The 14,546-nt window shown below is 41.0% G+C and overlaps 1 protein-coding gene and 1 long non-coding RNA gene across 6 annotated transcripts in view; one reads left to right on the top strand and one right to left on the bottom strand.

The window, feature by feature from the left end:
* The window catches only part of MID1 (midline 1), a 171,406-nt gene that overhangs the window by 65,723 nt on the left and 91,137 nt on the right, over window positions 1-14,546 (top strand). For 3 of the 5 annotated variants that reach the window (XM_017737163.1, XM_008635890.2, XM_017737160.1), the window contains exon 2: window positions 13,211-13,926. In XM_017737163.1, coding sequence (XP_017592652.1) covers window positions 13,267-13,926 — 660 coding nt within the window. In that variant the 5' untranslated portion in view covers window positions 13,211-13,266. Of the gene's footprint in view, window positions 1-1,157; window positions 1,316-13,210; window positions 13,927-14,546 lie in introns of those variants that run through there. The other 2 variants (XM_017737162.1, XM_017737159.1) reach the window with 2 other exon arrangements.
* LOC108447371 lies at window positions 3,638-13,202 on the bottom strand. Its single transcript, XR_001862916.1, has 3 exons — window positions 13,055-13,202; window positions 12,155-12,202; window positions 3,638-4,144 (listed from the first exon to the last, which is right to left on the bottom strand). It is a non-coding gene; the product is annotated as an uncharacterized LOC108447371 (long non-coding RNA).

The following is a 14,546-nucleotide window of genomic DNA, read 5'->3' as shown; positions in this document are numbered from 1 at the left end:
TAATCGTCATCCTTCTGCACATCTGTCTTGCTTTCTGCATACTCAGTTCGCCTGTTAGAAGCTGGTATTCCACACACAAGTTAACAGACGTTGCCAGCTAAAACCTTTAAAAGCCTTATGAAGAGTATGTATTTGTATGAGGTCTCTGGCCCATTGTTTCAAGGAAATGAAATGAATAGGAAATTAAATAATCACAATAGTTGTTTATTGATTCAAAAGAACAAAGTGCAGGCTCTTTCATGGAAGGAAAACCTAAGACAAGTGTGGATATGCAACCTTATGCTCAGATGTCTGAGGTATGTTTTGTTTCACTTTTTGTTACCATTGTATGAAAGAGGGCATTGCAACATGAAAAACGGAGAACACAAGGAAGCAATTCTTTCCTGCTGTTTCCACTTTGTGTGATTTTTTAACACCTTTGTTGGAGACCAAATGTCTGGTGTGACTTCAGTCAGGATTCCTCCCGGGCACTTTGGTAAAGCATTTGCAGTTTCCTGTTGCAGTTTGCTGCTTACATACAAGTTAAAGAGAATTTAAAAAAAAAAAGAAAATTAAGCAACTGCTATCATCTTGTGTTTCACCTGGTGAATCTCAGAGATTAGTGTTTGTAGGAAGAGAAGTCTTTCACACAAGTACTCTCTAATTGCCCCCATTTTTGGCAAACTGCTGGACTTTGTGCTGTTATGTTTTCGAATAATTTGAGAAAACAGTAAAAAAGACTTGTGGCAAATAATTATTTAACTTCTGTCTTGCAGAGTTCTGCCATTCTGGAGAACAGCAAGATTAGAAATGTTCCTTTTGAGCATGGCAGGTTTGGCCAGTCCAAGCCAGCCTCCCATTACATGGCTGGGTGCTGCCAGCCCCAAATCTGGGCAAATTGTTCCCACAGCCAAGCTCGCCCTCCCAAGCCATGAGTCAGCAGTGTCCCACCACAGCCCTTGGTGGTTTGCTGGGATGCTCTGCAAGAAGATCCATTTATTCCTGCCTTCACCCCAGCAGGGCTGGCCCTTGGGAGGGAGAGGAGGTGTTTTGCTGTGGGTGCAGCGCGGAGGACTGGCTTTGGGAGCACAGATCCTGGCGGAGGTGGTTAGGTGGAGCGGGTTTTCCTGCAATTGTAGGGGAGATTTTCCTGTTGTGTTTCAGCCACAACTGTCTTGCAGTTGCAGACGCAGTCAGTGCTGCCACAGGACTACTGGGACAGTGGTGGCTGCTACTGCCTGTCCCAGCTGGGCTGCTGGTGGTTCCTGAGAGGGCCAGCGTGGTCCCTGTCTCCGCAGCAATGTTCCCCACAGAAGATGTAAGGCGGGATCCAGCGGTGGGTATGCAGCTGGGTGGCTTTTTGGGAGTGGAGCAGATGCATATGTGTATGCTTGCCATTGCAAGTAATTTAGGAAGTATTTTATAATGTGTTTAGCAGTTGCAGGGAGGAGTTGAGGTTTGCTCTGTTGCTGTGATGAATTATCTTTTTGGTACTTGGAAGTCTGGAAAAAATTGAACATTTTTCATCTTGTATTTTCAAACAAGGACTTATTGTCTTGTTAGTTGTCATAAAACCAGCTAGAGAGATAAAGGGGCATTAGCATCTGCACAGAGTTAACGACATCTGGAACATTATAATTCTGTTTTTAAAATAACAGATGAAGGCTGAGATAGATGTTTACATGAGAAAAATTTTAAAAATACAATCATTCCCTGAAACCTGCTTCACTCCTTGTGCAAAGTCTTTCAAATTCCATTTATTTATTTGTAACTGATGAAGTTACTTAACCTAAAGCAGTGACATGTTTCAAGTATGATGGCTGAGAGGTGGTGTTTTTTCAAAGGATGCATGTTTGGTACCAGTATGCTCAGACTGATGGTCTGGTCACTACGGTTATTTTATATGCAAATTCTATATCCATAAAAGCCCACAAAATGCAGCATACATTTAGGAGAATCAGCAGCATGCATAGATCACAGGTACAGAATCATCATGTGATTTTCCCAGTAAAATATTTCACGACAAGCAATTGTCTGAGAAAAGGATGACATTCAGTGATGTTTGAAAATAGGTATTTATGAAGCTGTTAGAAGAAAAAGCTGGAAGCTGTGCAGATGCATACCAGTAATTCTTTCTCAAGTGCTACTCTAGTTATTACAGTAACACTGACCTGCTTGCCAGCTGACAGGAAATCTACAATTTTGTTCTCTTTTTTGAGATAAACTGTGAGACGTTTTTGTGTCATTGATGAGGAAATTCTAAAGGGATGTAATTAAGCTATTGTTTTTTTTTTTTTTTTTCCCATACTCCCTTAAAAGCTACTAAGCTATTTTGTGAGTGATATTGAGAACCTTTTATTTGAGAGGCCTTTTGCTGGTATTGATACAATTATTCAGAAGAAATTGCTCACTTTAGTTGCTTTTTCCTTTTCCCTTTTGGGATGTTCTGAAGATTATCTGCAGGACAATTAATTTGGGGGTGTCAAGTAAACTAGTAAGTAGTCTAACCAAACTAGTAAGTAGTTCTGGATCCTGTCCATGTGTGCGTGTGGATGAATATGTGTGTGTGTTGTCAGAGGACAGACATAGCTGGGTAGTAAAAAAAGCATTTCCTATTCATTTAATGAGGCTACTCAGCATGGCTTTTCCCAGGATCAGGATCTCCCTGAACAGAGAAGAGCTGTACAAAGCAAATACCTTCCATATCTCAGGGCTGGAGGAAACTGGGACTCTAAGAAACAAAGACACTCTATAGTGACAGCTCAGAAAGACAACCTTTCACTCTGCAGAGTGAGAATAAATTTGATACTGGATCTTCTGGCTGTTATACAGCAGCAACACAGGATTCAAATTGCATTGCTGATACAATGCACCCTTTGCTGCTTTCAATTTCTTAGCTTAAAGTAATGAAGTTTTGCCACAGCGTGGTTACTAAAAACTATGCCGCAAGATTACGCGGCTGTGGATAATGACCGGTTTTGTCTCAGGTCTTTAAAAAGCCTTAAAAGGATAACATTCTTAAAGGATGTAAATGCATAGATGAAACTATTTGGGATCACCAGGGTTTATTGTGGTATGTTTCTGCAAAGTAACACTTTAAGAAATAGAACATATGGGCATGTCTCTGGTAAACAATAAAGCGCTGCTGGATCTTTACATAAAACACCAATTGGTATGACTTAGGAAGTCCTCAAGAGAGGTTAGGTGGAACCTTGTCACCTTCTTAGTATTTAGCTTTATTAGGAAAGAATAAAGACTAAGACTTTGTGTCTCAAGGAAGGGGTGGTACATCACTCCACAGACTGGGTTAGGATGCCAAGCCCTTGGGTGTCTTGGGGGCAGAACAACTGCAGCTTGTTAACCACTAAATACAATTCTGTACTTCTTTCTCTTCTCAGTTGATTATGCAGCTTTCATTTTGTGTCCTCTTTTGTCAGGGTCATAATTTTTAATCATGCTCTATTTTATACATGCCCTAACTATTTTGGGATATTTGGGTTATTGCTGCCATTTGGTAATGCCAAGCAATCTGAAGAGAGGACTAGTAAAGTTGTTACTACACTCCTTGGTACAGTGAGTGGGAGAAATGTAACCCTTTAAAACCTTTAGAAAGTTGCAGCAGATGATGGCAGGAGAGACTGGGATGAGCAGTTGGAAGGACAGGGGTCTTTGACCTGGTTCATGATCTGCAGTATAGGAAGGCAAACTATTGCTTTGTCAAAAAACTATGAATGAAATACAGAAGTTGAAGTTAGGTTTATCATGTCAAGCAGGCTGGTCTTAAGACTTAGTGCATCTGGTTCTAAGGAACTGTCCACATGCCTTTTGCATGCAGCAGGGACCAGAACTATCCAAATCCAGAAAAACCCCCCCTCAGTGGTGTCAACTGAAAAGAGGTTGCTTTGGGATCATTCTCCTGCAACTTGACTCAGTTTTCTGTGTCTCCTCTTGGATTTTTGACTAGAGAACAATAGAAATTAAGCAAATTCAAAGACATTTATTGGAAGCAAATTTGGCTAAACAACTGATTGTTGAGCACATCAGAATAAAAAAGAATAGATGTTAGATTCTCTATTTTCTCTTTTTCAAGCTCAAGAACACTGGAAAGAGTTAGTTGTTAGTTGATGTAGTCTTAATTTCTTAGGTTCTGAAGTTCCTTTCATATCTGGAATAAAATAAACATATCTAGATAGCACAGATCACTTAATACTAAAGGTAATCTCAATTTGTTTAAATGAGATGGCTTTAGAGATGGCCATGTCTTTCCATTGATTTCCAAGGCACCCTGTAGAGACCCATTCAGATGAATGTCACCCTCTGCATTTAGGAACCACTTTGCAGCAAGAGAGGGACTGGAGTCTCATTTTTTCTTTTAGTGATTTGCTACCAGGTACTTGCAGACTTCTGTTTGGGTCTACAGAGCTAAAGAATGCTCCTAAAAATTATTCTGCTAACGGAGAACAGGAGCCTGGTACCCCAAGCTGTGGTGGCAGAAATGTGCCCATGTGACACCAGTAGGATGGGAAATGTCCCCACTTCTCTCAGAGCAGGACTCAGGGTCTGGTGAGGGCCTGTGTCAGGATTCTCCTTCCTGATGGAGTCGTCCTCCTGCTGGTTCCCATTTTATTATTCTCAGGCCCAGGAAGCCTGAGCTGGCTGTTTCCTCCACTGGTGACAGGTTTCTGTCAGAGGTCTAAACCCGATAACCTTCAGAGCACAGATATAATTTGTTCCTTATCTTCCACCTTCCCACAGTTCACAGCTAATTTCCCCTTCTAATGACCTGATTAAAATCTTGATTTTTAAATAAACCATTGATCTTAGGGAGTTCAGTGTACGGAGAGTACAGCACGCATAAATTAGAAGGAGCTCTTCAGTGTCAGACAGTAGAGGGGTTTTTTTGCAATAGCCAGAATCTCTTTGTATTCTTTGCAAATCTACAGACTAGAACTCTGAGAAAGTGTGTTCATTCCTTTAAAAAAGTAAAAAATCTTTTACAGGCTTTTTTGAGGATCACATATGAGGACCAGAGAACAGAACAGTGAGAGGTTAACACTGTGTATTTTGTAATGTGATTATAAATACAAGGAGCTTTAGTTCGTCAAAAATACATATTGCAGGTAATTTAAGTTCTGTGTGGTGGTGAGGTCACACCTTCATACCTGTACCAGTTCCTGGGACTCTTCTTGCTGTTATTTTAAATGCTCTCTTTGATAAGAAAGCAGACCCTGGTACTCTTCTGTGAGAACTTAAAATGTCATTATCTAGGTGAAGACACGATTACAAATTTAAGGAGTGTCCATGAATCCCTTTACTTAGCTGTGGGGAGGAATTCACAGAACAACTTGGTGGGAAGAGAATGCAGTAGTTTCTTTCTGCCACCCTAAGACCTCCTCTGAAAACTCGCAGCAGCTTAATGGCTCCAGTGTTTCCAAGCTGCACTAACATATCTGTGTGTGTGACCCCTTGTGACTAGAAGGAGTGTGTTGGAGCACATAATTTCTGAGTATTGCTGTTGCTGTATTGTCTACGTTAAAAATCAGGGTGTACCGTGTCACCTAAGGCATTACACAAGCTGAGGAAATGTGGGAGATTTGCAGCTCTACCATGCAACCAAAGCCTTATTAAAACTGGTGCGTTTGGGTGGGTAAAATTATTTGACCTTCCTTTTGTTGTGGAGTGGCATCTATATCAAGAATGCTCTTAGCTTGAAATGAGTGAGGTAGGAAGAATTGTGTAGTATACAGCAATTTGTTCCCTTTGGTAAGTTTTTGAGGCTTGCTCCACATGTTGTTTTCCATGCTCCCAGTATCCAGACCAAGATGTGAGCTTGATATTTGTTCTTACATAGCTATGATATACTGAAGATATTTTTGGAACAGACCATCAACCATATATTTAATCGGAGGTCAATGCTGATTCACATGTGCTAAAGATTAAACAATTGATTGCATTCCTTCCCCTGAAGAATTTGAGGAAATATTAAATCCTGTATCTAAAGAATGTAAAGCTACAGGAGTTGCAGAAACATAAAAAATAAAGGCCAAAAAGCATTCCAAGTGTATAGTAGTATAGGTTTATGTGCACATGTGTAATGTTGTACCTAATATGTTACAATATATAATATTAAATCAGAAACTTATTGGTTGCTTTGGGATTTAGAGGACTTGATCTTTTTCTTTTCTAGTCTGTTAGTTTTTGAGCCTTAGTTATTATTTTATCTCCCTTGAGAAGGAGTATGTGATGTTGTGCCAAAAACCTTAATTCTGTGAGATGTTCTTGTCTCACTGAATAACATAACAGGATTCATCTTTTCAAAAATATATTTTCCTACTAGCATGTGTTTCAACCAGAAAGGGATGTTATCAAGACTTTATATCACTGCAAACAGCATTGCAGGTGTGCTTTTGCTGTACTGATATAATTCAAATGTTGAAAACAACTATCTCAACATTATGGAAACACTGCATGTAACTTCTAGACAAGGCAGATGATCATTCTTCTGTCAATGAAAATGTATGAATAGGATGATCTAGTAATTTTCTTTCATGCTGAACATTTGTTTTTGCATATCGGGAGCTGTTGAGCAGACACTATCCTTTGAATATTTATTAATCCACGCTGCTTTGATAAAAGCCAGTGGGAAAACAAGTATTTGCTTGCTTCGGGGTGTGTGCAGCTCACTTTCTTTACTGTTGTAGAAGTTTCCATTAAACATTTCTAAAGAAAAAAAATATGATGTTTGATTATTAGTTCTTTTTGCACTACTCACACAAACTACACTATTTATATGAACATCTCACTAGCTGTGCTGCTGGCAATTGCTAGCATCATGAGTACTCACAGACTTCAATATCTGTGGTGCAGAAGGTTAAACCCATGATGTACTAGGGACTACCTGGGCTATTGGTTTGATTGTATTTGAAACGTTGATTGAATGGGGTGTGGAACAATTGCGTTCACTTGTTAGAAGGAAAAGTTTTTTCCCAGACAATTTTGTGTATATCCTAGAAAAGGATCAAAAAAGGCAAAAAGAATAGTATTTTCTTCTTATTTTTTCCACTGTTAACAGAAGAAATTGAAAGCTGGGGTTTTTTTAATAGCCTGTAGCAGGTTTTTATGACAAAAAAAATATATAAAACTTTACTTTTATTGTGCACTTAACAGAAAAATGTTGCCATTTTGAAAGCTACAGCTCCATATTACAGTAGTAACCTGCTTAAGCATTCCATAGATTACTCAGGAATAGTGTGGGCGTTGACTGCAATCCCCCTTGTACGTATCCTAGGCTTAAGTATATGTATGGACACACGCATGCACATTTTATTTCATTTCATACTTACATACTTATATTTTGTATTCAATTTCTTTTTGTATTTGTATAATGGCGGTTTAATAAATTTCATTTTCTAGCCAAAAAAGCTGGCAAGTGTTTTCAACAAAAATACTTAATCTTCAGGTGTTCAATCTTTAAATTAACCGGTGGTCTTGTGTCCATCCTGTATATGAGTTTGGAGGACCAGGGATGAAATAGCCTTACTGTAGCAACCATTCCATGGCAGTCTTAACACAGTAAATTGCTAGAAAACATGACAAAGAAAAATGCTATTCAAGCTTGGCATATTTTGGCTGTAGTTCACCAAACCACTACAAACTGTGATTTTTACCAGAGAGAACTTTCAAGGAATTTTGGAACATGTCACAAGTCCAACTCTTTTGCCCAGTGCTATTTGTTAGTAAGACGCTTAAAAATTCTGAAATGGCCTACAGCTGCTTCCTCCTACAACAGGACTGAGTTCACTACAATTGAAATGAAACAGCTTTAATTCATGCCGTGAGCTCCACCTTTGCAACAGTGGAAAGTGAAGTTTTGTAGGACATTGTTTTCCACTGCTTTTCCACTCCTGATAGACTCTGTTCTCACCTTTCCTGAACATTGTAGGACCAGCTGGAATAGAAAAAGAGCAGGAGACACTGTGTGGCATGCTAAAACATTGCCTGCTAGCTTTATTGTAATAGCTAGGTATTTATTCAGTGTGAGGAGAATTCTGCAGTGTTTTACTGACCAGAAGTGATCTCAAGATACTAGAATTTTTGACACATTCATTTATAAGTGTGGTTTTATATTTGTGGTGAGTTGACTCTGGCTGGATGCCAAGTGCCAACCAAAGCTGCTCTGTTACTCCCCTCTTCAGCTGAGTAGGGGAGAATAAATATAATGAAAGGCTCATGGGTCAAGGTAAGAACAGGGAGAGATCACTCACCTACTGTCACAGGCAAAACAGACTCAACTTGGGGAAATAAATTTAACTTTTTACCAAACAAATCAGAATCGGGTAATGAGAAAATACCTGCTTCTCCACCCCTTCTTCCCAGGCTTAATTTCACTTCTGATTTTTCTGCCTTGTTCTCCCTAGCAGCAGCGGGAGATGGGGAATGGGGGTTGCAGTCAGCTCATCACACATTGTTTCTGCCACTCCTTTCTCCTCGGATGGAGGACTCCTCACACTCTTCCTCTGTTCTGGTGTGGGGCCCATCCCATAGGAGACAGCAGTTCCTACAAGAACTTTTGCAGCGTAAGTCCTTCCCACAGAGTGCAGTTCTTCACAAACTCTCTGGTGTGGGTCCCTTCCACAGGGTGCAGTCCTTCAGGAACAGGCTGTTCCAACACAGATCCCTCATAGGGTCACAAGTCGTGCCAGGAATCTTCTCTGGCATGGGCTTCCCACAGGGTCACAGACTCCTTTTGGCATTCACCTGCTCTGAAGTCCTCCAAGGGCTGCAGCTGGATCTCTGCTCCACCATGAACCTCTGCAGCCTGCAGGGGGACAGCCTGCCTCACCATGGTCTTCACCACAGGCTTGTGCAGAAAAATTCACATTGCCAGAGAGGTTTATGTCCAGAAAGGAGACAGAGGAGTCCTGTAACTTTATTCATGAACAAAGGGAGAGGCCATAGGGCATTTCCCCATGGGCTGTCTCAAATTGTTGGAGGATGCATCTTCCTTTTCATCCTAATTTTCCTGGGAGAAATGACACATGACCCTCTCCCTTTCCCCAGTGACTAAGGCACTTGGAAGGTACAGACTTCCCAACTCACCTATTATATGTTCCCCTTAACATGCACACACACACACACACACACATATACACATCCTTTGTATAATATAGCTCTATTAAGTCCTTGTTCTTTTTCTCAAAGTTCAGGAATTTATCAAGACCTTGGCTGGGCAGCAGTCCATGTCAATTAGTAATGTTTTCTGAAACTGATGGTTTCTCCTGTTACTTCCCTACCACCAAGTCCCTGGCCCTATCTGCAAGCAGATTCACACCATCTGTTTGTAAAGACACATTCATCTAGTTCCTTTCAGGTTGCAGGGAAATCTGCACCTGGAACATCTCCTCCATCTCCTTATTCATTGCCCTTGCTATCCACAGAGCTGTTTCTCTAACATACTCTCACTCCCTTCTTCTCTGGCTGCAATTGCTTCTCTGAAGCAACTTTTTTTTCCCTTCCTAAATTGGTTATCTCAGAAGTTATCCTACTGTTGCTGCTAGGCTATGTCTTGGCAAATGATGGTGTTAATGCCACCTACAAAATATGTCATGCTTGTAACTAGAGGTACAGAGATGCTAATTCCACTAGTGTTACTAGAAGTCTTGCAATGAACTAGATTGATTTGGGGATTTCATTTAGTGCATGTTTACAACATACTGCATAACTAATCATTATGTGCCTGGGGAGATGTCAAAAATGCAAATTTATTTAAGTATATTTTTGTTGTTTAAATAACATTTGTTTTGACAATCACTTTTATTTTGATATCCGGTCTTAAAAGTACCTCCTGTAGGTAGAAAAATAATACTTGTCATTTCAATGACATTTTGGTTATAATATAATATTCTGCCAGTAATTCCATATTTTTGCTAATGGGAAATTGTGTACTAGAAATTCCTTCTTTCCTTCCTGTGTCTGAAGGCTGTGTGCCTTTCAATTTTTGAGCTGAGTTGAATATGGAATACAACCATATGTGTATATAAACCATGCATATTGTATTTCTGTCTAGTCTTCCAGTTTTCTGTAGCTGTGGATTCTCTACCATCATCAAGGAAAAAAAAAAACCCAACAAATTCAATATGAAACCTTAAGGCAAGGGCCAGTGAGTTTGAAAGATTTTGTAGCTAGATCATCAGCACACTCATCTGTACTTTAGGCACCTATTTAAAAGTGAAAGCAGAATTGAAGTGGATTAAAGAGTAATCATTTGATTGTCCAGAAAATGCAGCCCCTCTTTGGTGAGGGGCTCTCAAAGGATTCATTATTCAGTCCCAGGTGTGGTGTGTTTTGACTTATTTGCAACTGCAAAAGAAAACAGGGAAAGGTAATTTTTTGGTTTCTATCAGTGTGCTCAGCTTTGTTTACCTTGGAAGATAGGTTCTTATTCCAAGATGTTTACAGTCTGAGATCAGATTTTGGCATTCTTGCTCATACTGAATAGCATTAGTTAGGGCTGAACTGCTGCTCATTCAGGTCAGATAGATTAGAGTTAGTCATCAATTGAGATGGTGGTATTTGTGTAGAGCCCCAATGGTGATTCAAACATCTTTCTATGAGGCAGTGATGCAAATGTTTTTCTGCTGCTTCTAGCTGTTTTATCTATACCTCTCTTGTATACAATTAGTATTAAAAAGCCTTTGCTTAAAAAAAGTGCTTTAAGAAGGAAATGGAATGAATGAAACTGTTTGGCACATGGAGGAGCAGAAGGAATTTTGCACAGAAAGATTAGCATAGAAGAAAGCCCTGTATTCTGAACATAGTCCTAAGAAACAAACCTGAAAGGCTGGCAGGTTTTCACAGGGCTGCCAATAGATGAGCAATGATTAGTTTGTCTTTTTAAATATTGTCTCCTGCCAAGCCCAAATCCCCTTCTCCCTTTTCCAGTGCAGCATTTAGCCTGCAGGATAAGGGGATGATGAGGTAGACAGTTGTGGTGTGGAAGGGATTCAAACAATGTGAATGAGATTTTGATCTTCTGGGACTTCTGTGAGACAGAGAGTGAAGAGGAGGAAAGACAAACTGGTCTTCATTTGCAGAAAAGGTTTTAATCTCTTCTTTGCTGCATGGCTATGGCTGAGAGGGGAGTTGTCTTCCTGCTTATATTAAATTTCCAGACATTTAATTTTGACCAGATGCACCATGCAATTATGGCAACTGATGGATAGCTATAAATGAATTAGTCTTTGGCAAACTGAACGTTACTTCAAATGAGATCAGCATCACAGAAGATACAGGAAAGCAAATTTTGTGATGGGGTCAGTGCATTTTTTAAATGCTCAGATTTCTCGGTAGAATAAAAGGACGCATTAGTGCAAAGAGGCAAAGTATCCTAATTTCTAAGCATACCTCTGGAACAGACGCCTTGCTACTCTTCCCACACAGCAAGGAGGACTAAATACCAATGGTGAAGTCTGAACCTTGCCACTGTTTGCTGAACTTTCCTTTTTGCTTTGGTTTGTGTTGGGGTTATAGGTAGCATTCCTGTCACTGTCACAACGCTCCCCACACTAATTGTCATGAAGTACAGAAGATTCAAGCATGCTTGGTTCCCAAGGCTGCTAATGAGCCCTGTAGCTTTTCTCACCCTTAATGAATCAAGGTTTGATTGTGGGGGATTCTTGTCCTTCTGTCCTTTTCCCTGGCCAGGGGAGGAGTCAAGAGTTCACACAACAGAACAATGACTTTACAGTGTAAAGACGATGCAGCTGTGCCATCTGAAGCCATCCTCAGTTATGAGCAACAAAGCTTAAATAGATTGTACTGTGAAGAGGTACAGCTCTGTGAGTGTGAAGCATAGCTTTTGCTTCTGCTTCACTGACCTGTCTGCTTGTGGCAGTGACGGGCCCTTGATGGGAGTTTAGGCAGGCAGAGCTGCGTAGGGCGACTCTTTCAAAACCATTCTCTGTAACACTGAGCGCAGGAAAGGAAGCAAAATGAAGTTTCAGTTGATCTGTGATGGGGGTGTACTGCTGCCTTCTCCAGAAAATCCCATGCCCTCCATTCAAAAATCATTGATTCTCATCCAAATCCACTTCAGGGGTTTAATAAGTTCACTAAAGCAAGCCATAGTTCGTGTGTCTTAGCAGCAGAGAGTACTCATACAAAAATGGATACTTACACAATGTCCCAGATTCGGCTTCCCTGGCTGGATGGGCAGCTGGCATCCCTGAAGCCAGATAAATGCATGTCACACACAAACCCTCCTAGGCAAATCACACATTTTACTATCTCACTATATTTTACTTTCTTACTGTGTAGAGGCTTTTCTTGTATTAGTGATTAGGATCAGCAGTAATTAGGGCTAAACTACTGTTTGGCATCTTCATTTGGGCATTTCAGCTACAGTACTGTGTGCTCCCGTGGCTATATTAATCTTACTACAAGCATGTATGTGATATACTTTTTGGCATATATACACAGTTATATATATGCACGAACATACAGGTGCATATAACTATAGCTGCATGTGTTCTTGAAATACATAGGAGTATATCAGTATATGATATATACCATACATATATGTAGGATATCACATGCTTCCGTAGAAACATTGCTCCTTGTGTTTATATCCATACACATATTTGCACAAGTAAACACAGATATGTGCTCCAAATGCTGTGCTATTGCTATAGTAGCAAGTGAAAATTTCAATCTGATAAAATAACTCTTTTAATGCTAATAGAGATTTTAAACTTATCAGTTACAATACTCTGTACTAATCCTTGCTTTGCAAATTTGTAGGGTTTTTAAAAAAGTACTAATGCTTTGCAAATTTGTAGGGTTTTTAAAAAAGTTTTACTAATAAATGAGTGAAGCCAAAAGTAGCATCTCCAAAAGAAATCTAATTTTGCTGTAATAGGCTGTTCGAAGTTCATCATTTTGGGTTTTAATAATGCACAGAAACATCTGCTGTTTTCTCGATCGCATGAGAGAGAATAAGAGAAAAAAAATTAAGAACGTTTGGGGTTTTTTCATTCTTAAGTGAACAGAGAGGGGGAAAACAAAACAGTTTAAATACCTTGATGTGTGTATGTGCTGGTTCAAAACTTTTGATTGCTCTCCCGCCCGGCATGGTGAGTTGACAGACCAGGGAGCAGTGGCGAAAGTTGACAACCCCCCACGGCTGACCCCTCATGTTTTCTCTTGCCTAATCGAATTTTACGTGTGTTTCCAGATAGCTGATCAGCTTCCCTGGATTTCGCTGACGCCACAGGAAAGCTTTGCCTGAAGATGGAAACACTGGAGTCAGAACTGACCTGCCCTATCTGTCTAGAGCTGTTTGAAGACCCGCTGCTGCTGCCTTGCGCTCACAGCCTCTGCTTCAACTGCGCGCACCGCATCCTGGTCTCCCACTGCGCCACCAACGAGCCAGTGGAGTCTATCACCGCCTTCCAGTGCCCGACCTGCCGCTATGTCATCACCCTCAGCCAGCGCGGTCTAGACGGGCTCAAGCGCAACGTCACCCTGCAGAACATCATTGACAGGTTTCAGAAAGCTTCAGTCAGTGGGCCCAATTCCCCCAGCGAGACCCGCCGGGAGCGGGCGTTCGATAACAACAGCATGTCGTCCTGCGAGAAGGTCCTCTGCCAGTTCTGCGACCAGGACCCTGCCCAGGAGGCGGTGAAAACCTGCGTTACCTGCGAGGTGTCCTACTGCGAGGAGTGCCTGAAAGCCACTCACCCCAATAAGAAGCCATTCACCGGCCACCGTCTCATCGAGCCCATCCCGGACTCTCACATCAGGGGATTAATGTGCTTGGAGCATGAGGACGAGAAAGTTAACATGTACTGTGTGACTGATGACCAGTTAATTTGTGCCTTGTGTAAACTGGTCGGGCGACACCGTGACCATCAGGTGGCAGCTTTAAGTGACCGCTATGACAAGCTAAAGGTCAGTGTTACCTATCAATTTTTTTAGCCAAGCAGTGTGTGGTTGGGAAGGAAAGTACCCTTTGGTAGCATGCTAAAGTCTTCATTCAGGCAGTGGTTGGGACAGGGAGATGTGCAATCTCTAATCATGAGATACAGATCTGTATGTGCATTTGCTCACCATGTAAAAGGTGCCAGATTTTACAAAAGAAAAAATTCCTCACTTGTGTTTGGATTTGTCTAGAGCTATAATAAGGAATATGCAGCATAAAGTACTGTTTAGGTGAATTTTCTTATCTACCTGCAGCTTTACTCCTGGCAGCTGGCAAGGTTTAGTGCTGACTACAGGTACACAGGCGCTCATTGAAATGTCAGGCATTCTTTGCATATGCTTTGCTGTTGATTATTTTTCATTAGGTTGCTTTCATTGTGAAAAGCCCCTCACATCACCACTAACAGGAGCTGCATTTATCTGTGCTGGTTTCAGGGATGCCAGCTGCCCATCCAGCCAGGGAAGCCGAATGCCGGCTCCGCTCTCCCCGCGCTGTCTCCCACCAGGCTCGCAGGCAGTGCGATCCTGGAAACAAAGCCAAAATTGTTTCTGATCTTCTTGCAGCATTCCCACGGTCACACAAGCTTCTT

The sequence above is a fragment of the Corvus brachyrhynchos genome, unplaced genomic scaffold (assembly GCF_000691975.1).
Source record: "Corvus brachyrhynchos isolate BGI_N302 unplaced genomic scaffold, ASM69197v1 scaffold83, whole genome shotgun sequence".
Taxonomy (NCBI): Eukaryota; Metazoa; Chordata; class Aves; order Passeriformes; family Corvidae; genus Corvus; species Corvus brachyrhynchos.
This window is presented reverse-complemented; position numbering and strand designations above follow the sequence as displayed.